This window comes from Calonectris borealis, chromosome 36 (genome assembly GCF_964195595.1).
Source record: "Calonectris borealis chromosome 36, bCalBor7.hap1.2, whole genome shotgun sequence".
Classification (NCBI taxonomy): Eukaryota; Metazoa; Chordata; class Aves; order Procellariiformes; family Procellariidae; genus Calonectris; species Calonectris borealis.
Window position 1 is genome coordinate 341,740 of NC_134347.1, and position 24,782 is coordinate 366,521.

Here is a 24,782-nt window from a genome sequence, read left to right on the forward strand (position 1 = left end):
ATAGGGCCCCCCACCATGCTATGGGGCCCCCCCCATCTCCTATAGGGCCCTATACCTCCTATAGGGCCCCCCCCCATGCTATGGGGCCCCCCCATCTCCTATAGGGCCCTATACCTCCTATAGGGCCCCCCCCCATGCTATGGGGCCCCCCCACCTCCCCCTATGGGGCAGGGCCCCCCCATCTCCTATAGGGCCCCCCACCATGCTATGGGGCCCCCCCCATCTCCTATAGGGCCCTATACCTCCTATAGGGCCCCCCCCATGCTATGGGGCCCCCCCATCTCCTATAGGGCCCTATACCTCCTATAGGGCCCCCCCCCATGCTATGGGGCCCCCCCACCTCCCCCTATGGGGCAGGGCCCCCCCATCTCCTATAGGGCCCCCCACCATGCTATGGGGCCCCCCCCATCTCCTATAGGGCCCTATACCTCCTATAGGGCCCCCCCCCCATGCTATGGGGCCCCCCATCTCCTATAGGGCCCTATACCTCCTATAGGGCCCCCCCCATGCTACGGGGCCCCCCCACCTCCCCCTATGGGGCAGGGTCCCCCCATCTCCTATAGGGCCCCCCCCATGCTACGGGGCCCCCCCATCTCCTATAGGGCCCTATACCTCCTATAGGGCCCCCAAACCTCCTATAGGGCCCTCCCATCTCCTATAGAGCCCTATACCTCCTATAGGGCCCCCCCCATGCTACGGGGCCCCCCCATCTCCTATTATAGGGCCCCCAAACCTCCTATAGGGCCCCCCACATGCTATGGGCCCCCCCCCCCCATGGGGCAGGACCCCCCTCCCCCTCCCCCCCCCCCTCAAGTCCCCCCCCCCGCTTTACGGGGTCGCTCCCCTCCCCCTCCGGGGAAGCCAAAAGTGGGGGGTACAGAGGGGGGGAGGGGTGGGGGGACTCCCCCCCCTCCCCCCCCCAAAAACCCCTCGTTTTCGGGGAGCACCACGTTGAGGGCCAGGGGGAGGGGGAAGGGGTAGGGGTACGCGGCCACCAGCCGGGGGCCGTAGGGGAGGGGGAAACTGGGGGGCGGGGGAGGGGGGCGGGGGGGTCCCCCCCTTTGCCCCCCTCCTCCCCCTCCCCCAATCTCGGCGTCCCCCCCCCTCCTCAGTAGAGCCAAAGGTTGTTCCTGAACCGGGTAACCCCCGCTGGGACCCGGTGACGGTGACACCCCCTCGTCACCCGGCACCGCGTCACCCCCGGTACCGGAGAGCGGCGGGGGGACGGTGACATCATCGCCGCCGGGCGGCGGGGGAAGGGGACACCCCCTTTTTCCCCTCCCCCTTCCTCCTTCACCCCCGCCGCCGCCGGCGGGGTGTAGGCGATGACAGTCGGCGGCGAGGCGGGTGACGGCGGCGGGGACGCCGCCTCCGCCTGATGCCGTTTGGCGTGCCGGCTGAGCGCCGCCGCCGTCTTGCACACCTTGGCGCAGCGGCTACAGGCGAAGCGCAAAGATGGCCGCCGCCCCACGCGGGGGGTGGGGGGACCGGTTGTCCCCGCTCCCCCACCCCCGCCGGACGTCCCCTCGTGTCCCCGTTGGTGTTTCCGTAATTTCCTCAAAGCCGTGAAAGTTTTCCCGCACACCCGGCAAGGGTGTTGCCAATCCCGCCGCCGGTGCCCCTCCCCCGCCCGTGCGTCACCGTCACCTTCCTCGCCGTCACCCGCCGCCCACCGTAACGAGCGCAACTTGCGGCGCCAACGGGATTTCTTCGCCTTGACGGCGCCGCTTGTGCCGCCGCTTGTCCCGCCGCCGCTTGTCCCGCCGCCGCTTGTCTTCCGTTTGGGTTTGTAGGTGTAATACGGCCGCCAAAGACGGTCCTCGGCGTCACTGTCATCGTCACCGCTCCGGCGGGAACAGGCGGCGGCGACGGCGGCGGCGCGACGGTGAGTGGTTGGGGAGGCGGCGGTGCCGGTGCCGGTTCCGGTGGTCTCCAACCGGAGGTCGGTCTCGGAGATGCGCCGCTTGACGATGGCCTCCTCGCCGATGCGGACGGTGATTTGGCAAAGCGGCGCCGCCCGGCTCTCCCCCGCCGTCCCCACGTAAGCCGGTTTGGCCACGTAGGTCATGGTACGACCGGCGGCGGCGGCGGCGGCGGCGGTGGTAGCGGTACCGGCGGCGGCTGGCGACGGTTGGGTCGTCGGTGCCGTCCCGCTATCACCCACCGGCGCCTCCCCAGCCGCTCGCTGCGCCTCGATGTAATCCCGCAGCACCTGTTTCTTCATCGGCCTCGCCGCCGGCGCCGCCGCCGGCGTCGCCGGCACCGCCGGCACCGCCGCCGCCTCCCCCGCCCTCCCATTATAGGCGATAACAGAAGCGGCCGCCGTCCGCTATGAACGATAACCGACGCCGACGGTCGCCCGTAGGCGATAACCGAAGCCGGTTCGGGTCTCGGCGATGGGAAAACCCCGCCGGTAGCCGACGGCTCTACCGGATTGGCCGTCGGTAAGAGGATTCCATCGGTCACCAAACCTTGACTGTAGGTTTTGTAGGGTCGCTTGTGCGCCCGCATGGGTAAGAGGCGGTAGAGCTTGAGGGCGTTGAGTTTGGGTTTGTAGCCGCCGTTGGGGGTCTTCTCGGAGGAGATGAGCCCCGGGTTGATGCCGTGAAAGGCTTTCTGGTGGGTCTTGAGGTTGTAGTAGGTGACGAAGGTCTCCCAACAGAAAATGCACTGGTAACGGCGTTCGCCGGTGTGCCAAACCTCGTGTTTGGTGCGATATTCGGCCAAAGCGAAGACCTTGTCGCAATAACGGCAAGGGTATTTGCGCCGCCAGGAGTGGACGTTGGCGTGACGCTTGAGGCTGGAGAGCGTCATGTAGGAACGTTGACAAACCCCGCACAGGTAAACCACGTGACCGTCGACCACTTTCACCACCGGTTCCTGTTCGGGGATTAATTCTAAGGCCCGGTGACGTAAAAGCAACGCTTTTTTACCTTGTTTGGGCGGCGGGGGAGGGGGCGGGGGCGGGTCGGGGGTGAGGGCGTCGCCGTCGTGGCCGTCTTTGCAGAGGACCTCGTGGGTTTGCAACCTCTTGACGTGGATGAAGCTTTTCCCGCAATGCCGGCACGCCAAACCCCGGCGCCCGCGGTGAAGTTTGGCGTGGAACCCCAAAGCCGCCGCCGTGCTGAACCCTCGCCCGCACAACCCGCAACGCAACGATGACGCCGCCGATGACGACGACGACGCCGACGCCGTCACCGGTTCGGCGACGGTCGGCGTATCGCTGGAACGCGGCGGGCAGGTTAAATCAACCGGAGCGACGGGAGAACGGGGATCCCCCGTTACCGGGGGGGTCCAAGAGCCGTTCATCTCTTTAGGGGTCCCCATTTCTAATCCTTGGAGGCAAGAGATACCCAACCGTCGGCCAACGGCCCCCAATTCGCGGGCAGCTGCCTGCGACGGGACGGCCAAGCGGGAATTGTAGATGAAGTTGAGGACGTCGGAAAAAACGCCGGCTTGGACGCCGGGAAGCTCTAAAACTTGGGCGGGGGTGGGGCAGGTGGGTTCTTCGGCCAAAGCTTGTTTAAAAAAAGGGCTGGAAGCGGCCAAGACGTTTTTATGAGCACGGAATTTGGTGTCCTCGGCGATGATGGTGACGTCACAGAATTGACCCCTCAACCGTTGCTCGTTTAACTCCACCAATAACGAACGGCAATGCCCGGCGTCCGACACCTCCACGACCGGAGCCATCCCCGCGACGCCCACCTGCGAGATTACGGGGGAGGGGGGGGGGATCAGTGGGGAGCGGGGGGGAGGGGGGGGGCAGATGCCTGGCACCCCCATTTTGGGGTCACTTGGGCACCGAGGGGTCTTCTATGGGGTGCCTGGACACCTGGGACCCCTCTTTGGGGACACTTGGGCAGTTGGGTCCTCGCTATGGGGCTGAGCTGACACCTGGGTCCACTCTACGGGGTCACCTGGATGCCTGGGACCCCTATTTTGGGGGGGCCCGGATGTCTGTGTCCCCCATTTTGGGGTCACTTAGACACCAAGGGGTCTTCTATGGGGTGCCCAGATGTTTGGGTCCATTCTATGGGGTGCCTGGACACCTGGGACCCCTCTTTGGGGACATTTGGGCAGCTGGGTCCTCGCTATGGGGCTGACACCACTCTACGGGGTCACCTGGATGCCTGGGACCCCTATTTTGGGGGGCCCAGATGTCTGGGTCCCCCATTTTGGGGTCACTTGGACACCGAGGGGTCTTCTATGGGGTGCCCAGATGTTTGGGTCCATTCTATGGGGCTGGCCGGACACCTGGGACCCCTCTTTGGGGACACTTGGGCAGTTGGGTCCTCGCTATGGGGCTGACACCACTCTACGGGGTCACCTGGATGCCTGGGACCCCTATTTTGGGGGGCCAGGATGCCTGGGTCCCCCATTTTGGGGTCACTTGGGCACCGAGGGGTCTTCTATGGGGTGCCCAGATGTTTGGGTCCCTTCTATGGGGTGCCTGGACACCTGGGACCCCACTTTGGGGACACTTGGGCAGTTGGGTCCTCGCTATGGGGCTGAGCTGACGCCTGGGTCCACTCTACGGGGTCACCTGGATGCCTGGGTCCCCCATTTTGGGGTCACTTGGGCACCGAGGGGTCTTCTATGGGGTGCCTGGACACCTGGGACCCCTCTTTGGGGACACTTGGGCAGCTGGGTCCTCGCTATGGGGCTGACACCACTCTACGGGGTCACCTGGATGCCTGGGACCCCTATTTTGGGGGGCCAGGATGCCTGGGTCCCCCATTTTGGGGTCACTTGGGCACTGAGGGGTCTTCTATGGGGTGCCCAGATGTTTGGGTCCATTCTATGGGGTGCCTGGACACCTGGGACCCCTCTTTGGGGACATTTGGGCAGCTGGGTCCTCGCTATGGGGCTGACACCACTCTGCGGGGTCACCTGGATGCCTGGGACCCCTATTTTGGGGGGTCCCGGATGCCTGGGTCCCCTATTTTGGGGTCACTTGGACACTGGGGTCCTGTCTATGGGGTCACCCAGAGGCCTGGGTCCCGTCTGTGGGGGTTTGGGGGTCCCCATGGCCCAGCCAGCCCCACGGCACAGGGCTCCCCCCCCCCACCTTCACCTCCAGCCCCAGATCTCGGGGTCCCCCAGCCCCACAGATCAGCTCCACGGATCAGGGTCCCCTGCCCCACAGTTTAGGGGTTCCCCTGCCCCACATATTGGGGTTCCCCAAGCCCTGAATTTAGGGTTCCCTCAGCCCCACATATCTGGGTCCCCAGCCCCACAGCTCATGGGACCCCCAGCCCCACATATCCCCCCCCCTCCAGCCCCACACATCCCCCTCCCCACCATGGCTACCTGGTGCCCCCCCACGCCGTGGGTCAGGGTGTCCCCGTGCCGTGGGGCTGGGCGAGGGTCCCCGTGCCGTGGGGCAGGGTCTCCCCACGCCGTGGGGCTGGTGGCCCCCTCGTGCCGTGGGGCAGGGACCCCCACATGCCGTGGGGCTGGTGGCCCCCCTGTGCCGTGGGGCAGGGCATCCCCAGGCTGTGGGGTAGGGTCCCCCCCGCGCCGTGGGGCTGAGGGTCCCTACCCCACGGCGTCCCAGCCCCACGGCGCGTCCCAGCCCCCGCGCCCCCCCCCGCGGCACCAAGGAGCCATTTTGCGTCGGGGCCTCCTCGGCCGGCGGCTAAAATGGCTGCGGGAGCCGCGGCGGCTGCGACCCACGGCGCGACCCACGGCGTCATCCCCCACATCACCCGCAACCCTGGGGCTGCCCCACGGCGCGACCCACGGTGACACCCTCAGCCCGACCCACGGCGCGGTGTCACCCGTGGCCTGACCCACGGCGCGACCCACGGTGTCACCCGTGGTGTGACCCACGGTGCGACCCACGGTGTCACCCGTGGCCTGACCCACGGCGTGACCTACAGCGCAACAGCTGCCCCACGGTGTGATCCACGGCGTGACCTACAGCCGTGGGGCTGCCCCACGGTGTGACCCACAGTGCCACCCGCGGTACCGCTATCCCCAGGGCTGCCCCCCAACCTGCCCCCCAACCCCCACCAGCCCCCCATCCTGCCCCCCAACCTGCCCCCCAACCCCCACCAGCCCCCCAACCTCCCCCACACCCCCCCAGGACCCCCCTCCTGCCCCCCAACCTGCCCCACACCCCCCCAGGACCCCCCTCCTGCCCCCCAACCTGCCCCACACCCCCCCAGAACCCCCCTCCTGCCCCCCAACCTGCCCCACACCCCCCCAGGACCCCCCTCCTGCCCCCCAACCTGCCCCACACCCCCCCAGGACCCCCCTCCTGCCCCCCAACCTGCCCCACACCCCCGGAACCCCCCCAGGTCGTTACTGGCTCCCTCTTAATGACACCCCCCCCCCGACCCCCCCCCCCTTCCCAGCATTCCCTGCTCCGCCCCACGGCACCTCTGGGGGGTCTGGGATGGGTCCCGGGGTCAAGGGATCCCCCAAATGGGATCCCCCCCAAGATCATGGGATCCCCCCAAGGGTCATGGGGTCCCCCTTGGGTCAAGGGATCATGGGGCCAAGGGATCCCCCCGAGGGTCATGAGATCCCCCTTGGGTCAAGGGATCCCCCCAAGTGCATGGGATCCCACCAAGGGATCCCACCAAAGGCCAGGGGATCCCCCCCCGAGATCCCAGCCCTGCCACGGCCGAGATCCAGCCCCATAGATCCCGGCAGATCCCAGCTCCTTTGCCGGCAACAACCAGATCCCCAGGTCCCCAGGGATCCCAAACCCACCCCCGTGACCACCCGGCCCCCCAGATCCCACGAGATCCCAGCTCCAGCCCCACCTACACCCAGCCCCACAGATCCCGGGAGATCCCAACTCCATCCCAGTTCAGCTCCAGCCCCATAGACCCCAGGTGATCCAGGATCCAGCCCAACCAATGCCCAGCCCCCCAGATCTGGGAGATCCCAGATCCCAGGAGACTCCAGACCCATCCCAGCTCAGCTCCAGCCCCACAGACCCCGGGAGATCCCAGATCCATCCCAGTTGAGATCCAGCCACGCAGATCCCAGGAGACCCCAGACTTATCCCCGCTGGGATCCAGCCCCACAGATCCCAGGAGATCCCAGCTCCATCTCCACCAATATCCAGCCCCACAGATCCCAGGTGATCCCAGATCCATCCCAGTTGAGATCCAGCCCCACAGATCCTGGAGGATCCCAGTTCCACCCCAGCTGGGATCCAGCCCCACAGATCCTGGGAGATCCCAGCTCCATCCTGGTTCAGCTCCAGCCCCACAGCTCCATCTCCGCCAATATCCAGCCCCCCAGATCCCAGGAGATCCCAGACCCATCCCATCTATATGCAGCCCCCCAGATCCCAGGAGATCCCAGACCCATCCCATCTATATCCAGCCCCCCAGATCCCAGGAGATCCCAGCTCCATCGCAGCTCAGCTCCAGCCCCACTGATCCCAGGAGATCCCAACTCCATCCCAGCTGGGATCCAGCCCCCCAGATCCTGGGAGATCCCAGACCCATCCCCACCTATCTCCAGCCTCACAGATCCCGGGACACCCCAGCTCCATCCCAGCCGGGATCCAGCCCTCCAGATCCTGGCAGATCCCAGCCCCATCCCAGCTCAGCTCCAGCCCCACAGATCCCAGGAGATCCCAGCTCCATTGCAGTGGGATCCAGCACCACGGATCCAGGCAGATCCCAGCCCCATCCCAGCTGAGATCCAGCCCCATAGATCCCAGGGGATCCCAGCCCCATCCCGGCTCAGCTCCAGCCCCACAGATCCCAGGAGATCCCAGCTCCATTGCAGTGGGATCCAGCACCACGGATCCTGGCACATCTCAGCCCCATCCCAGCTGGGATCCAGCCCCATAGATCCCAGGGGATCCCGGCACCATCCCAGCTGGGATCCAGTCCCATAGATCCTGGCAGATCCCAGCTCCATCCCAGCTGGGATCCAGCCCCATAGATCCTGGCAGATCCCAGCTCCATCCCAGCTGGGATCCAGCCCCACAGATCCTGGGAGATCCCGGCTCCATCCCAGCTGGGATCCAGCCCCACAGATCCTGGGAGATCCCAGCTCCATCCCAGCTCACCTCCAGCCCCCCAGATCCTGCCAGATCCCAGATCCCATCCGGGCAGGGATCTCCCCCAACCCCACAGCTGGGATCCACACACGCTCCCCCCCCATTTCCCGTGGGATCCCCCCTCGGCCCGGCTGCCTCCACCCCCCCCCTCCCCCACCCGTGATCCACCCCCGGCCGTGGGGATCCCCAGGGATCCAGTGGGAGGGAAGGCAGGAAGGGGGTGGGAGGGGGGGGGCCTGGCTCTACCTGGTGCAGGGCGCGGCCCCCCCCGGATCCCGGGAGATCCCGGATGTGCGCAGCGGCCGGATCCTTCCCCCCCCCCCCCCCCAGGCCCCGGCTCGTCGGAGGAGCTGGAGCCGCCTTGGCCGCTCGCCCACCCGGGACCGGGGCCAGCGTCGCCGCCCGAGCCAGGATCCGGCCCCCCGCGCCCCACGGCGACGACGGATCCGGGCCCCCCCCTCCCCCCCATTCCCGGCAGGATGCGGCCCCCGTGCCCCACGGCGCCCTGGGGCAGGATCGGGCCCCTCAGCACCACCCCACGGCGCCCTGGGGCAGGATCGGGCCCCTCAGCACCCCCCCACGGCGCCCTGGGGCAGGATCGGGCCCCTCAGCACCACCCCCATGGTGCCCTGGGGCAGGATCGGGCCCCTCAGCACCACCCCACGGCACCCTGGGGCAGGATCGGGCCCCTCAGCACCACCCCACAGCGCCCTGGGGCAGGATCGGGCCCCTCAGCACCCCCCCACGGCGCCGTGGGGCAGGATCGGGCCCCTCAGCACCACCCCACGGCGCCCTGGGGCAGGATCGGGCCCCTCAGCACCCCCCCACGGCGCCCTGGGGCAGGATCGGGCCCCTCAGCACCACCCCATGGTGCCCTGGGGCAGGATCGGGCCCCTCAGCACCCCCCCACGGCGCCCTGGGGCAGGATCGGGCCCCTCAGCACCCCCCCATGGTGCCCTGGGGCAGGATCGGGCCCCTCAGCACCACCCCCATGGTGCCCTGGGGCAAGATCGGGCCCCTCAGCGCCGTGGGGCAGGATCGGGCCCCTCAGCACCCCCCCACGGCGCCGTGGGGCGGGATCCAGCCTGTTGCCATGGGGGGTTCTAGATCGCACGGTTGCCATGGCGATGGGGGGGGGGCTGTTCTAGATCAGGCAGGGTTGCCGTGGAGACATGGGGGTGGTCGAGGCAGGGTTGCCACGGTAACGGCGCGGGGTGTCCCCTACCTGTGAGCGGAGGCCTCATGGACTAGGTGTTGCTGCTCCGGGGGTCCTCGGTGGGGGGTCACAGCCGGCAGGGCCTCCTGGGGGGGGAGGGGCGGGAACGGAGCGGGGTCAGTACACCCGGACACGGGGGTACACAGGGTGCTGGGGGGGCCCAGGCAGGAACACCCGGACATGGGGGTACCCGGGGTGCTGAGGATGGGCAGGGGAGCTGGGGTGCTTGGGAAACACCCAGCCGTACGACTGTTGTCAGGCAGCAACAGGCAGAAGGCAGACTCAGGACCCCTGCCAGGCAGAGATGGGAAAGGGGTGTAGCCTGGCTACAGTCGGAGAGGTGATAAAGCAAGGCAGGTACAGGCAGAGCGCTGTAACCCAGCTACAGTCGGAGGGGCAATAAAGCAAGGCAGGTACAGGCGGAGTAGTGTATCCTGGCTACAGTCGAGGGGGCAATAAAGCAAGGCAGGTACAGGCGGAGCAGTGCATCGTGGCTACAGTCGGAGGGGCAATAAAGCAAGGCAGGTACAGGCGGAGCAGTGCATCCTGGCTACAGTCGGAGGGGCAATAAAGCAAGGCAGGTACAGGCAGAGCAGTGCATCCTGGTTACAGTCGAGGGGGCAATAAAGCAAGGCAGGTACAGGCGGAGCGGTGCCCCCCAGTACACCCAGCAGGCTGCCTGCAGTTCCCGGAGGCTGCCCACAGGTAGGTCCCAACCACGTCACATCACAATCGCGGGTGTGTGAGGTGTGACGTGACTACAGCGCGCAATCACCGCACCAGCCAGGCACGGCTGTAGCGAGGCAGGGACAGGCAGGGGCACCTCAGTCCTGGCTCCTGCCTCCGGTTGTGCTGGGAAGAGTCGGTTGTTGTGGAGGGGGAAGCTACAGTCAGAGGCAATGGGGGGAGTCACAGCCTGGTTGTACAATGCGTGTACATGCAGGTGACAAAATGGCAGTGGGTGACAAAATGGCAGCGAGTGACAAAATGGAAGAGGGTGACAAAGTGTCAGCGGGTGACAAAATGGCAGCGGGTGACAAAATAGAGGGTGACGAAATGGCAATGGGTGACAAAAGGGTGGAGGCTGACAAAGTGTCAGTGGGTGACAAAATGGTGGTGGGTGACAAAATGGAAGCGGGTGACAAAATGGAAGCGGGTGAAAAAATGGCAGTGGGTGACAAAGTGTCAGCGGGTGACAAAATAGAGGGTGACTGGTGGTGGGTGACTAAATAGCAGCGGGTGACAAAATGGTGGCGAGTGACCAAATGGAAGCGGGTGACAAAGTGGCAGCGGGTGACAAAATGGCAGTGGATGACAAAATGGAAGCGGGTGACAAAATGGGAGTGGGGGTGTGCGTCTCTGGGTACCGCGTGACATGGGTCACATGATGTCATGGGAATGTGGAGGTTGGGACAGGGGACATGGCGTACAGTATGATGACATCATCACCACAGAGGAGACAGGCGTGATGTCACGGGGAGGGGAGCCGCCTGTGCCCCATGGTGACGGGTACAGCCGGGTAAAGCTCTCCTGGGACGTGCAGGCGTGATGTCATCAGGGGTGCGCGGGGGAGGGGGGGCGTGTCAGCTATGGTATGATATCATCAGTTGTCAGAGTGATGTCACGAAGGTGTATGTGTCCCGCACAGGCAGACGCAGCCGGAGGGGGGGTGTACAGTCGTGGGGGTGGGGGAGGCGCCGACTGACACGGGGTGGGGGGAGGGGTTGTGCCAAGTGGGGAGGGGATGCAGCGGCGGGGGGGGGGGTACAGTCGGACAGGAGGTGACGGGGGCGGGGGAGGGGACACCCTGGGTACAACCGATGACAGCGGGGGTGGGGTCAAGGGGGAGGGGAACAACCTGACGCAGCGGCTACAGCCGGAGGCCTACAGGGACCGGGGCGGGGGGGTGGTACAGGCTCAGGGGATCCCCCTCCCCCATGCACACACCCCCTCCCCCCGTGCACACCCCCCCTCCCCCACCCCCCACCCCGGAAACCCTCCGTCAACCGGAAAAACCCCGCAAGGAAACACCCGGACACTCCCCCGTCCCCCTTCCCCACCCACCCCAAGGGGTGACCGGGGAGGGGACCCCAAGTGTCACCGGGGGGGGGACGACCAACCCCTCCCCCCTTCTTTTACCCCTCCCCCCCCCCAAAAGTACCACCAGAGCTGCCTGACAACCTCCATCCGGCGATGACGGGGACGTCACCGTCACCGAGAGGCAACAGGCGGTGGCATCCCCGGTGATGGAGGACACCGTGGTGATGGGGGGGGGGGGGGGGGAGAAGATGTCACCCAACTGTTGCCATGGAAACAACCCCCCCCAGCACCCCTCCCCCCACCCAACAACCCTCCCCCTCCCCCCAAGGTCCTGCCAGGGGAAAGACCTTTCACCTGCAGCCAATGAGGGAGCAGAGAAAAAGGGGGACCCCGCCCCATGTCACACCCCCCGTGGGCCAATGGAATAGCGGGGAATGCAGACGTCAGGGCTCACCTGGATGCTCATTGGCTGGGCTGGGAGTGATGTCACGAGGCCCCCTTCCTACCACAAGCCCTTGCGTCGGGTGTTGTTAAAGGAACAGGCGGCGGCAGAGGAGGCTGGGGGGGGGGGTGCGAGGGTGGGGTCAGGCGGGTGACACGCACAGGCGGACGCGGGTGACGGACGTGTCACCGCGTCACCCGAGTGTGCGCAAGGGACTGGGGACACCCCCCCGGCCCGGGGGCGGGGGTGACGCAGGGGACAGTCACATGCGTGTACAGGCGGAAAGGGGGGTGCGACAGGCGGTGGGGTGGGGACGACACCCACACCCAGGGGGAGGGGGCACAGGCGGTGTCGCGGCAACGACACCCACACGGTGCACAGGCCGCGCACACGCACAACGCACGCAACAGCCGCATTGCACACGCACGCACACCGCGCACAACACCCGCACTGTGCACAGGACACCCCCGCTGTGCGTGAACACCCGCAGCGCACACAACACCCGCAGCGTGTGCACGCCGGGCACAGGCCATGCACACGCGCAACACGCCCAGGACACGCCCACGGAGCACGTACACGTATGCAACACCCGCGCTGCACGCAACAGCACGTACACAACACCCACAACGCCTACAGCATGCGCACAGCGTGCACGGGCCGTGCGCACACGCAACGCGTGCAACACCCGCAGCGCGCACGCGCGGACGGAGCACGTACACGTGTACAACACACACAACACCCGCGCTGCGCACAACAGCCGTAGCGCACGGACATACACAGCACACAACACCCGCGCTGCACACACACGCTGTGCACGCAACACCCACAGCGCACACGTAGACGGAGTGTGGGCACATATACAACACGCGCAACACCTGCACTGGACGCGCCAGCACATACACAACACACGCAACAGCCACAGCGTGCACAGTCCGTGCACGTACACAACACACACACAACACCTCCGGTGTGCGCACACCGGGCACCGGCCGCGCACACACGCAACACGTGCAACACCTGCACTGCACGCGCATACGCAGTGCATGCACATACACAACGCATACAACGCGCGTAACACCCGGACGGCGCACACACACCGTGCACACAACGCACACAACACCCGGACTGTGCACACACGGTGTGCACACGTGTACACACCACACACAACACCCGCACAGAGTACACACACACGCACACAGAGCACGCAACACCCGCCCTGCGCACAAACAGCCGCAGCGTGTAGACAACACACACAACACCCGCACCGCACGCACGCACGGAGTGCACGCGTGTACACGCTGCACGCAACACCCGTACAGCGCACGCAGTCCGCGCACGTACACAACACGCACACACAACGTCCGCGGCGCGCGCACCGTGCACAGGCCGTGCACACGCGCAACGCGCGCAACACCCGCACTGCACACACACACGCAGCGCACGCAGGTACACGCCACACGCAACACCCACAGCGCACACAAACACCCTGCACAGAGCAAACGTGCACCGTGTTTGCACACGCACACCCACACAACCACCACGCACAAGCAAAGACCACGCTCACACGCGCGCGCACGGGCTACAGGCGCACAGCACCTGCACACAACCGCGTGCGCACACCCTGCGCGCACAAGCAGTGCACAACCATCGCACACGCGTGTCTCATGCCCGGGCCGGGAGACTGACACACACGCAACGGTACAACCGGCACTCACACCCACACCCTGACACCCCTCACGTGTGTGCACAACGTGACACAACACACACGGACACACAACCGCACGTGAACACGACGCTTACAATCATACGTGGATGCACAACCGCACATGGATGCACAACCGCACACAGAGACTTGACACACACAACCGCACTCAGACACGACATACAAGCACACGCAGACGCACAACCGCACATGGACACTTGACACACACAAGCACACGAAAACACACAACCGCACATGGACACACAGCACTCACAACCACATATGGACGCACAACCACACACGGACCCAACACACAAGCACATGCAGACACAACCGCACACGGGCACTTAACGTACACAATGACACGCGGACGCACAATCACACGCGGACACACGACACTCACAACCACACGCAGATGCACAACCACACAACTACACACATACAGAGGACGCTCACAATCACACACAGATGTTACAACCGCACACGGACACTTGACACACACAACGACGCGTGGATGTACAACCGCACACGGACACAACACACAACCGCACGTGGACACACGACCCACACGTGACGCCATGCAGACGCACAACCGCACACGGACAGCTGGCACACACAACCACACGTGGACACACAACTGCGCGTGGACATGACACTCACACTCGCATACAGATGCACAACCGCACACGGACACAACACACAGCAACACGCAGACACACAACCGCACACAGACGCACAACCGCACACAGATACTTGACACACACAACCACGCACGGACACACAACCAGACACAGATAAACAACCCACCCGCGGATGCACAACCGCACACGGGTGCACAACCGCCCGTGGACACTTGACACGCACACAACCGCACACGGACGCAACACACAACTGCACGTGGACACAACACACAGCAACACACGGACGCACAACCACACACGGACGTGACACGCTCACAACTGCAGGCGGATGCACAACCGCACAGGGATACTTGACACGCACAACCACGCACGGACACACAACCGGACACGGATAAACAACCCGCACACGGATGCACAACCGCACACGGGTGCACAACCGCCCGTGGACGCTTGACACGCACAACCGCACACGGACACACGCCCACGCACAGTCATGCAACCGCCCGCACAAACACGCAGCCGTTCCCCCCCCTCCCGCCCCCCAACAGTCGCACACGCACAACCGCACCCGGCTGCACCCCCAAACCCCCCCTAACCCCGGGTGCGGAGCCCCCCATCCCATCCCAGCAGCACTTGGGGGGCGCGCAGGGGGGTCTTGGGGGGCCAGCGGCATTTGGGGGGGTCCAAGGGGGGGTCCCGAGGGGGGGGGTCGGGACATTTTGGGGGTGCGGGGGGGGTCATGGAGGGGTTTGCGGGGGGGGTGGGGCACTTTGGGGGGTCCCAGGGCACTTTGGAGGACCCGGGGGGGGGCATTTTGGGGGTCGGGGGGGGGGATTTCGGGGGTGGGGGCGGACCCAGGGTAATGGGGGGGGGCTGGGGGGGGCCGTCAGCCCCATAAGGACCCCCCTGTTCACCGGGGGGGGGGGGGGCGGTACCGGGGGGGTCCCGATCCCGTGACAGGGCCCGATCCGGGGTGGGGGGGGGGGGGTCCCGGTGCCCCCCGGGGGTGGGGGGCGGGGGTCCCGGTCCAGGGGAGGGTCCCGGGTCCCCCCGGGGGTCCCGGTGGCGGGGAGGGAGGGGGGGGGGTCGTTACCGGGGCCTGTCCCGGGGCCGGTTGATGTCGCGACGGCGGCGGTGGCGGCGGCGGCGGCACAAGATGGAGGCGGCGCCCGTTGGGCCCCGGGTGGGAGGGAGCCCCCCCCCCCCCCCCCCCCCCGCCCCACGCCACGGGGGACACGGGGGGGACACGGGGGGTGGGGGGGACGGGGAAGGGGGGGAAGCGGGGGGGGGTCCCCCCCATTGGGGGTAACGGCGGAGGAACGGGGAGACGAGGGGACGCAGGCGGGGGGACGGGGGGGGGACACAACCGGACACAGGCGGGGGGGGGGGTACAGCAGCAGACAGGCGGGGACACAACCGGGGGGACGGGGGGACACAACCGGGGGGACGGGGGACACACAACCGGGGACACAACCGGGGGGACGGGGGGACACAGGCGGGGACACAACCGGGGGGATGGGGGGACACAACCGGGGACACAACCGGGGGGACGGGGGGACACAACGAGGGGACACAGGCGGGGGGACAGGGGGACACAACCGGGGACACAACCGGAGGGACGGGGGGACACAACCGGGGGACACAGGCGGGGGGACGGTGGGACACAACCGGGGACACAGGCGGGGGACACAGGCGGGGGGACAGGGGGACACAACCGGGGACACAGGCGGGGGACACAGGTGGGGGGACGGGGGGACACAACCGGGGACACAACCGGAGGGACGGGGGGACACAACCGGGGGACACAGGCGGGGGGACAGGGGGACACAACTGGGGACACAACCAGAGGGACGGGGGGACACAACCGGGGCACACAGGCGGGGGGACGGGGGGACACAACCGGGGACACAGGTGGGGGACACAGGCAGAGGGACGGGGGGACACAACCGGGGACACAACCAGAGGGACGGGGGGACACAACCAGGGGACACAGGCGGGGGACACAGGCGGGGGGACAGGGGGACACAACCGGGGACACAGGCGGGGGGACGGGGGGACACAACCGGGGGACACAGGTGGGGGGACGGGGGGACACAACCAGGGACACAACCGGGGGTACAGTGGGACACGACCAGGGACGCAGGCGGGGACACAGTCGGGGTGGGGGGTACAGCAGCACACAACCAGGGACACAACTGGGGGACACAGGTGGGGGGACGGGGGGACACAATCGGGGACACAACCAGGGGTACAGTGGGACACAACTGGGGACACAACCAGGGGACACAGCTGGGGGGTACAAGCGGGGGGCACAATCGGGGCACAACAGGGGGACACAGCTGGGGGGTACAACTGGGGGCACAAAGTGGGGTACAACCAGGGACACAGCCGGGGACACAACCAGGGGTACAGTGGGACACAACCGGGGGACACAGGTGGGGTGGGGGTACAGCGGCACACAACCGGGGGACACAGGCGGGGGGATGGGGGGCACACAACTGGGGACACAACCAGGGGTACAGTGGGACACAACCGGGGGACGCAGCTGGGGGTACAGCGTCACACAGCCACGGGCACAATTGGGGGATACAACTGGGGACACAGATGGGGATACAACCGGGGGTACAGCGGCACACAGCCGGGGACACAACCTGGGTACAACAGCACACAACTGGGGTATGACAGGACACAACTGGGGACACAACCGGGGACACAACGGGACACAACCGGGGACACAACGGCACACATGGCAAACACAACCAGTGGCACAACGTACACGGCTGGGCGTACCACAGCCCACAGCTCCGTGTGTGTGCGCGCGTGTGTGTTGGGGCCCGAGTTGTAGCGCTGCGTTCCTGGTGTTGCGCTGCATTGTGTCGCGTTGTGTCACATTGTCACCACGTTGCCAGCTGCGCTGTGCTGCACGGTGTTGTGGGCTACATTGTACATCAGGCGGTTCTGCTCAGTGTTGCAGGTTGTGTTGTGCAGCCGGTTGTGGCACACGGTGTTGCGGGTTGTGTTGTACGTCACGTTGTGCTGCACGGTGTTGTGGGTTGTGCTGTGTGTCAGGCTGTGCTGTGCAGTGTTGTGTTGCATGTCAAGCTGTGTTGCACAGTGTTGCAGGTTGTGTTGTGTGTCAGGGTGTGCTGCACGGTGGTGCAGGTTGCGTTGTATGTCAGCCTGTGCCACACAGCGTTGTGGGTTGTGTGGTGCAGTGGGTTGTGTTGTGCTGCATGTCAGGCTGCGTTGCACAGTGTCATGGGTTCTGTTGTACGTCAGGCTGTGCCACATGGTGTTGCGGGTTGCGTTGTGCGCCTGGTTGTGGCGCACAGTGTTGCGGGTTGCATTGTGTGGCCGGTTGTGGTGCAGTGTTGCAGCTTGTGTTGTGTGGCCGGTTGTGGTATACGGTGTTGCGGGTTGCGTTGTGCAGCCGTTTGTGGCGCACGGTGTTGCAGGTTGCGTTGTGCAGCCGTTTGTGGCGCACGGTGTTGCAGGTTGTGTCATGCGGCCAGTTGTGCTGTGTGTCACGCTGTGCTGGATGGTGTTGTGGGTTGGGTTGTACGTCATGTTGTGCTGCATAACGTTGTGGGTTGTGCTGTGTGTCAGGCTGTGGCGCACGGTGTTGTGTGTTGTCGTACGCCAGGGTGCGCCGCATGGGGTTGTGGGTTGTGTCGCGTCTCAGGTTGTGCTGTGCAGCGTTGTGGGTTGTGTTGTACATCAGGTTGTGCTACACATCAGGTTGTGTTGTGCGTCAGGCTGTGTTGCGTGGCATTGTGGGTTGTGTTGTGCGTCAGGCTGCGCGGCGCGGTGTTGCGGGTTGTGTTGCATGCCAAGCTATGCTGCACGGCACTGCCGGCGTGTTGTGCGTCACGTTGTATGTCAGGCTGCGTTGCACGGTGTTGCATGTCACGTTGTGCATCACGCTGTGCTGCGCAGTGTTGTGGGTTGCGTTGTACATCAGGTTGTCTTGTGCATCAGGCTGTGTTGCACGGTGTTGTGGGTTGTGTTGCGCATCAGGGTGTGTTGCACGGTGTTGCGGGTTGTGTTGCGCATCAGGGTGTGTTGCACGGTGTTGCGGGTTGTCTGGTGTGTCAGGGTGTGCTGCGCGGTGTTGCGGGTTGTGTTGCGCGTCAAGCTACGCTGCACGGCACTGCCGCTTGTGTCGTGTATCACGTTGTGCGTCAGGCTGTGCTGCACGGTGTTGTGGGCTGTGTTGTACATCAGGTTGTGTTGCACGTCAGGCGTTGCTGGTTGTGTTGTGCGTCAGGCTGCATTGCACGGTGGTGTGGGTCGCGTTGAGTGTCACGTTGTGCATCCCACTGTGCTGCGCGGTGTTGCGGGTTGCGTTGTACATCAGGTTGTGTTGCGTGTCTGGCTGCGTTGCACGGTGTTGTGGGTTGTGTTGCGCACCAGGGTGCGCTACACGGTGTTGTGGGTTGTCTGGTGCGTCAGGCTGTGCTGCGCGGGTGTTGCAGGTTGGGTTGCATGTCAAGCTACAACGCATGGCACTGCCACTTGTGTTATGCGTCACATTGTGCGTCAGGCCCACGTTGCACCGCGTTGCGGGTTGTGTTGTACATCACGTTGTGCATCAGGCTGTGCTGCACAGTGTTGTGGGTTGTATTGTGCGTCAGGGTGTGCTGCGCTGTGTCGCAGGTTGCATTATGCATCACGGCGTACGTCAGGCTGCGCTGCACGGTGTTGCGGGTTGTGTCGCGCGTCACACTGTGCCGCACGGCGTCGTGGGTTGTGTTGTACGTGAGGTTGTGTTGCGTGTCAGGCTGTATTGCACGGTGTCGTGGGTTGTCCTGTGCATCAGGTTGTGCTGCACAGTGTTGCGGGTTGTGTTGTGCGTCCCGTTGTGCGTCAGGCCGCGTTGCACGGTGTCGCGGGTTGTGTTGTGCGTCACGTTGTGCGTCAGGCCGTGTTGCGGGTTGCGTTGTGTCGCACAGTGGCACACGCCGTTGTGTGCTGCCGTGCCGCACAGGCGGCACCGTGCGCCTGTACCCCCCCCCCCCAGGGAGAAGTGTCCCCCCTCGCTGTACAGCGTCACCGTCCTCGTCCCGGGTGTGCACCCCGTGTCACACCTCTGGGACGAGCGGTTGTGGGGACCCCCACTGGGGACCCCACCAGTGACGGTGACAGGATCCCACCAGGGACAGGGCGGGGGGACAGGTCAGAGACCCCCAAATCCCCTCTCCCTGCCCCCCAAACCCTCCTGCTCCCCCAAAACACCCCCCTACCCCCAAACTGTCCCCCAAATCCCCCCTCCCCACCCCTAACTGCCCCCCAAACCTTTCTGCTCCCCCAAATCCCCCCTCTGCCCTCAACTGCCCCCCAAACCCTCCTGCTCCCCCAAAACACCCCCCCGCCCTTAACTGCCCCCCAAATCCCCCCTCCCTGCCCCCCAAACCTTTCTGCTCCCCCAAATCCCCCCTCCCTGCCCCCCAAACCCTCCTGCTCCCCCAAATCCCCCCTCCCTGGCCCCCAAACCCTCCTGCTCCCCCAAATCCCCCCTCCCTGGCCCCCAAACCCTCCTGCTCCCCCAAAACACCCCCCCAGCCCCAAACTGTCCCCCAAATCCCCCCTCCCCACCCCTAACTGCCCCCCAAACCTTTCTGCTCCCCCAAATCCCCCCTCCCTGCACTCAACTGCCCCCCAATACTCCCTCCCTGCCCCCCAAACCCTCTTGCTCCCCAAAACACACCCCTGCCCCTAACTGCCCCCCAAATCCCCCCTCCCTGCCCCCCAAATTCCCCCTCCCTGCCCCTAACTGCCCCCCCAAACCCTCCTGCTCCCCAAAACACCCCCCCACCCCTAACTGCCCCCCAAATCCCCCCCCCCGCCCCCCAAAATACCCTTCTGGCCTCTTCCTGCCCCCAAAATACCCCTTTCCTCCCCCAGCTGCCCCCCCCACCCCTCCTGCCCCCCCAAAATAACCTCCCTGCCCCCCAAAACCTTCTGCTCCCCCCAAATCCCCCCTCCCTGCCTCTAACCGCCCCCCCAAACCCTCCTGCTCCCCCAAACTTCCCCCCTCCGTGCCCCAAACCCTCCTGCTCCCCTTAAATACCCCTTTCTCGCCTCTCCCTGCCCCCAAACCCTCTTGCTCCCCCCAAACACCCCTTTTTCTCGCCCCTAACTGCTCCCCAAACCCTCCTGCTCTCCTAAATCCCCCCTCCCTGCCCCCCCAGACCCTCCATTGCCCCCCCCCAACCCTTCCCCGCCGTCCCTGAGGCCGCTCCCGCCGCTCTTGGGCTCGTTCCCCCTCCACCCCCCCCAGGGGTAGGCCCAAGCCACGGCCTTTCCCAGCGGCGGCGGCCGGGCCGGGGAGCGGCGGCGCGGGGAGGGAGAGCGGGCGAGGTCGCGGTGCAGGCCACGGCCCGGAGCGACGCTTCGGCAATCTCCGGCCTCTTCGGCAATCTCCGGCCACTTCCGGCGGCGCTTCGGCAATCTCCGGCCACTTCCGGCGGCGCTTCGGCAATCTCCGGCCACTTCCGGCGGTGCTTCGGCAATCTCCGGCCACTTCCGGCGGCGCTCGGAGGCAGGACGAGCCGCTCTCGGGCGCTGGGGGCGGGGCTTTCCACGGCACCGCCTCATGAATTATTCATGAACCGGTCCCACCGCGGCGAAGGGGGGAGGCCGCCGGCGGCGCGTCCCGCCGGGGTTACACGGAGCAGCCGCCCCTCCCGCTCCCCCCTCCGCTTCCCCCGGGGACGGTAACGGGGTCCGCTGCCCCCTCCCTTCTCCACCGCCTTTCTCCCGGCGTCCCCCGCGCCGCTCACCCCCCCTCACTTGCTTGGTACGCTCCGACCTCGCCCCTTCCCGCCCTTGCCGCTGCGCGCGGCCCGCCTCGCGCAGGGGGCGAGTCTATATAAGGAGCCGCGGGCGGCTTCAAGGTTCAGTCGCGCCGGGGAGCGCGGAGCGGCCGGAGGCGAGGGGAGGGGGCTCCCGGCGGGGCGCCGGGGCTGTTGGGGAAGGATTCGCCGCGGGGCCGGTTCCCCCGGCGGGTTGTGGCCGTTAAGGCGGCTGAGGGGGTGGTTTTTTTTTTTGTTTTTGTTTTTTTTTTTTGTTTTGTTTTTTTGAGTAGCTGAAGCGGTGTGTGAAGTCCAACCGGCGCCATGCACGGTGGGCCGCCTTCGGGCGACAGCGCTTGCCCGTTGCGCACCATCAAACGAGTCCAGTTCGGCATCCTCAGCCCCGACGAGATGGTACCGGAGGGACGGGAACGGGGAGGGAGGGAGGGAGGGGGGGGAAGAGGGGACGGCGGCGGGAAATGGCGCCGGGGCACCGAGAGGGGGGGACAGAGAGGCCCCGGGGGCGGGCGGTGCCCGACGGGGTATAGCGCCCCCCGCAGGCCGGGGGCGGCGCTGTGAGGCAGGGGGAAGAGGGGGAGGTTGGGGTGTTCCAGAGGGGCTTTGGGGGTCACCAGGGGGTCTTTGGAGGGACCCACAGGCCTTTGGAGGGCTCTTGGGGTCCCTGGGGATGTCCAGGGGTGCCTTGGAGGGGCACTGGGGTGGCCAGGGGTGCCTTGGAGGGATATTGGGGTCCCTGGGGGTGCCCGGGGGCCTCTGGAAGGCCGTTGGGGTGCCCTGAAGGGACCTTGGAGTCCCTGGGGGTGCCCGGGGGCCTCTGGAAGGGCGTTGGGGTGCCCTGGAGAGACACTAGGGTGGCCCGGGGTGCCCTGGAGGGGCACTGGGATCCCTGGGGGTGCCCAGGGAGCCCCTGGAAGGGCATTGGGGTGCCCTGGAGGGATATTGGGGTGCCCAGGGAGCTTCTGGAAGAGCGTTGGGGTGCCTTGGAGGGGCACTGGGGTGTCCAGGGGTGCCCTGGGGGGACGTTGGCGTCCCTGTGGTTTCCAGGGGCCTCTGAAGAGCATTGGGGTGCCCTGCAGGCATATTGGGGTCCCTGGGGGCCTCTGGAAGGGCATTGGGGTGCCTTGGAGAGACACTGGGGTGTCCAGGGGTGCCCTGGAGGGACACTGGGTCCGTGGGGGTGCCCAAGAGGCCTCTGGAAGGGCATTGGGGTGCCCCAGAGGGATATTGGGGTGCCCAGGGAGCTTCTGTAAGAGCATTGGGGTTCCTTGGAGGGGCACTGGGGTGTCCAGGGGTGCCCTGGAGGGACATTGGGGTCCCTGGGGGTGCCTAGGGAGCACCTGGAGGGACTTCGGGGTGCCCTGGAGGGATATTGGGGTGCCCAGGGGGCCTCTGGAAGGGCATTGGGGTGCTTTGGAGGGGTACTCAGGTGTCCAGGGATGCCTCGGAGGGACATTGGGGTCCCTGGGGGTGCCCAGGGAGCCTCTGGAAGGCCATTGGGGTGCCCCGGAGGAATATTGGGGTGCCCAGGGAGCCTCTGGAAGGGCATTGGGGTGCCTTGGAGGGGCACTGGGGTGGCCAGGGGTGCCCTGAAGGCACATTGGGGTCCCTGGGGGTGCCCAGGGAGCCTCTGGAAGGGCATTGGGGTGCCCTGGAGGGGCACTGGGGTGGCCTGCGGTGCCCTGGAGGGACATTGGGGTCCTTGAGGGTGCCCAGGGAGCTCCTGGAAGGGCATTGGGGTGCCCCGGAGGGATATTGGGGTGCCCAGGGAGCCACAGGAGGGCATTGGGGTGCTCTGGAGGGGCACTGGGCTGACCCGGGGTGCTCTGGAGGGATATTGGGGTCCCTGGGGGTGCCCGGGGGGCTCTGGAAGAGCATTGGGGTGCTCTAGGATGGTATTGGGGTCCCTGGGGGTGTCCAGGGAGCCTGGGAAGGGACATGGGGGTCCCCAGGAGCTGCCTTGGGGTTCCCAGAGGGTGACTTGGGGTGACCAGCGGTGTCGGGGAGCCCTTTGGGGGTCCCTGTGGTGCTTAGAAGGTGGGTTGTGGTCACCTGGGGGGGGTGTCTTGGGGTGCCCCCATGTATTTGGGTTTTTTGGGGTGCCCTGGGGGTCCTTTGGGGTGCTTAGGAGATGAATTGGGGGGCGCCAGGGGCTCCCCATGTGCCTCAGTTTCCCCTCACACCCCCTCTTCCCCCCCGTCCCCAGAAACGGATGTCGGTGACCGAGGGGGGCATCAAGTACCCCGAAACGACAGAGGGGGGACGCCCCAAATTGGGGGGGCTCATGGACCCCCGTCAAGGCGTCATCGAGAGGACGGGGCGCTGCCAGACCTGCGCCGGTGAGTGGGGGGCCCCCCCCCGAACCCCCAAAACCCCATGGAGAAATCGGGGTGCGTTCCTGGGGAAGGGGGGTGGGATTTGGGGGTGCGTCTGTGTAGAGAGACTTTTTGGGGGGGGCTGCTCTTTTTTGGGGGGGTCTCCTCAGTGTTATGGGAGGAAAAAGGGGGTGATACCCTGGAGCACCCCTTTTTTCCCCCCCCCAAATTTCTTAGTCTCGCACAAGAGCATCCCACCTCCATCCACATCCACTCTGGGACATTTTGGGGTCCCCATCTTTTGGGGGTCCCCCTTTTCTTTCAGGGGAGCCCCATTTTTTGGAGGAGGGGAATCGTCCGGGTCATATATTACAACTGGAAAAGGGGGTGATCCCCAACAGCCCCCCCATTTCCCCTCCCCCCAAGTTGCAGGACCACCTTCCCTCAATATAGACCCGCTCTGGGCCTTTGAGGGGGGGTCCTTCTCTTTTTGGGGGGTCTTATTTTTTTTGGGGTGCCCCTTTTGTGGGGGGGGGGATCCCCTTTTTGGGGGTGATCTTCCAGCACCCCATTCCCCCCCCACCCCCCACCCACGCAGGCTTCACCTCAACCTCAACTCCCGGCCACGCTTCTGGTGGGATCTCCCCCACCAAATGCCATGGGGGGGGGTTCCCCAAATCCCAAGGACCCCCCCTAAAATAACGGGGTGCCCCTCTAGGTAACATGACGGAGTGCCCGGGCCACTTCGGTCACATCGAGCTGGCCAAACCCGTCTTCCACGTGGGCTTCTTGGGCAAGACCATGAAGATCTTGCGTTGCGTCTGCTTCTTCTGCTCCAAGCTGCTGGTGGACTCGGTGAGGAACCCCCCCCAAAAAAACCAACCCCCCGGTGTTGGGGGGGGTCACCACGGCCCCCCCAAATTGGGGATGGTGGCGGGGTTCATCTCTCACCTCTCTGTCCCCCAAAAAAAGCTCCGTGGTGGCACCCCGAAGGCGTGGTGACGCCGGTCCCTTCCCTCCGCGGTGGGTGGTGTCTCAGGAGGATCAGTCTTGGGTTCCCAGTTGGGGACTGGGACCAGTTTGGGGTCTGCTGGGATGGGGGAGGCACCAAAAGGAGGTGACAAAGTTGGGGGACCTGAAGAGGAGGTGACAGAGTTGGGGGGGACATGAAGAGGAGGTGACAAAATTGGGGGGAGGCGCCAAGAGGAGGTGACAAAGATGGGGCACATCGAGAGGAGGTGACAAAGAGGATGGGGAGCACCAAGAGGAGGTGACAAAGTGGGGGGACGCCAAGAGGAGGTGACAGAGTTGGGGGGAGGCACCAAGAGGAGGTGACAAAGTTGGGGGGGACACTAAGAGGAGGTGACAAAGATAGGGGATGCCAAGAGGAGGTGACAAAGTTGGGGGGGACACTAAGAGGAGGTGACAAAGATGGGGGACATCAAGAGGAGGTGACAAAGAGGATGAGGAGCACCAAGAGGAGGTGACAAAGAGGATGGGGAGCACCAAGAGGAGGTGACAGAGTTGGGGGGACACCAAGAGGAGGTGACAAAGTTGGGGGGAGACACAAAGAGGAGGTGAC

The 24,782-nt window shown here is 65.8% G+C and overlaps 2 protein-coding genes across 2 annotated transcripts in view; one reads left to right on the forward strand and one right to left on the reverse strand.

The window, feature by feature from the left end:
- Nucleotides 1-2,129: 2,129 nt before the first annotated feature.
- Nucleotides 2,130-15,256, reverse strand: ZBTB4 (zinc finger and BTB domain containing 4). The gene is made up of 4 exons (XM_075135046.1): nucleotides 15,167-15,256; nucleotides 11,743-11,846; nucleotides 9,258-9,334; nucleotides 2,130-3,705 (listed from the first exon to the last, which is right to left on the reverse strand). Exon 4 carries the CDS (start codon nucleotides 3,688-3,690, stop codon nucleotides 2,221-2,223), a length of 1,470 nt encoding a protein of 489 aa, XP_074991147.1. The 5' UTR covers nucleotides 3,691-3,705; nucleotides 9,258-9,334; nucleotides 11,743-11,846; nucleotides 15,167-15,256; the 3' UTR covers nucleotides 2,130-2,220.
- A 5,725-nt stretch (nucleotides 15,257-20,981) lies between these two features.
- POLR2A (RNA polymerase II subunit A) overlaps nucleotides 20,982-24,782 on the forward strand; it is a 57,156-nt gene continuing 53,355 nt past the window's right edge. The window contains 3 exon segments of the mRNA XM_075135064.1: nucleotides 20,982-21,281; nucleotides 23,092-23,224; nucleotides 23,919-24,055. Of these exon segments, the coding sequence (XP_074991165.1) occupies nucleotides 21,192-21,281; nucleotides 23,092-23,224; nucleotides 23,919-24,055 (360 nt within the window). The 5' untranslated portion in view covers nucleotides 20,982-21,191.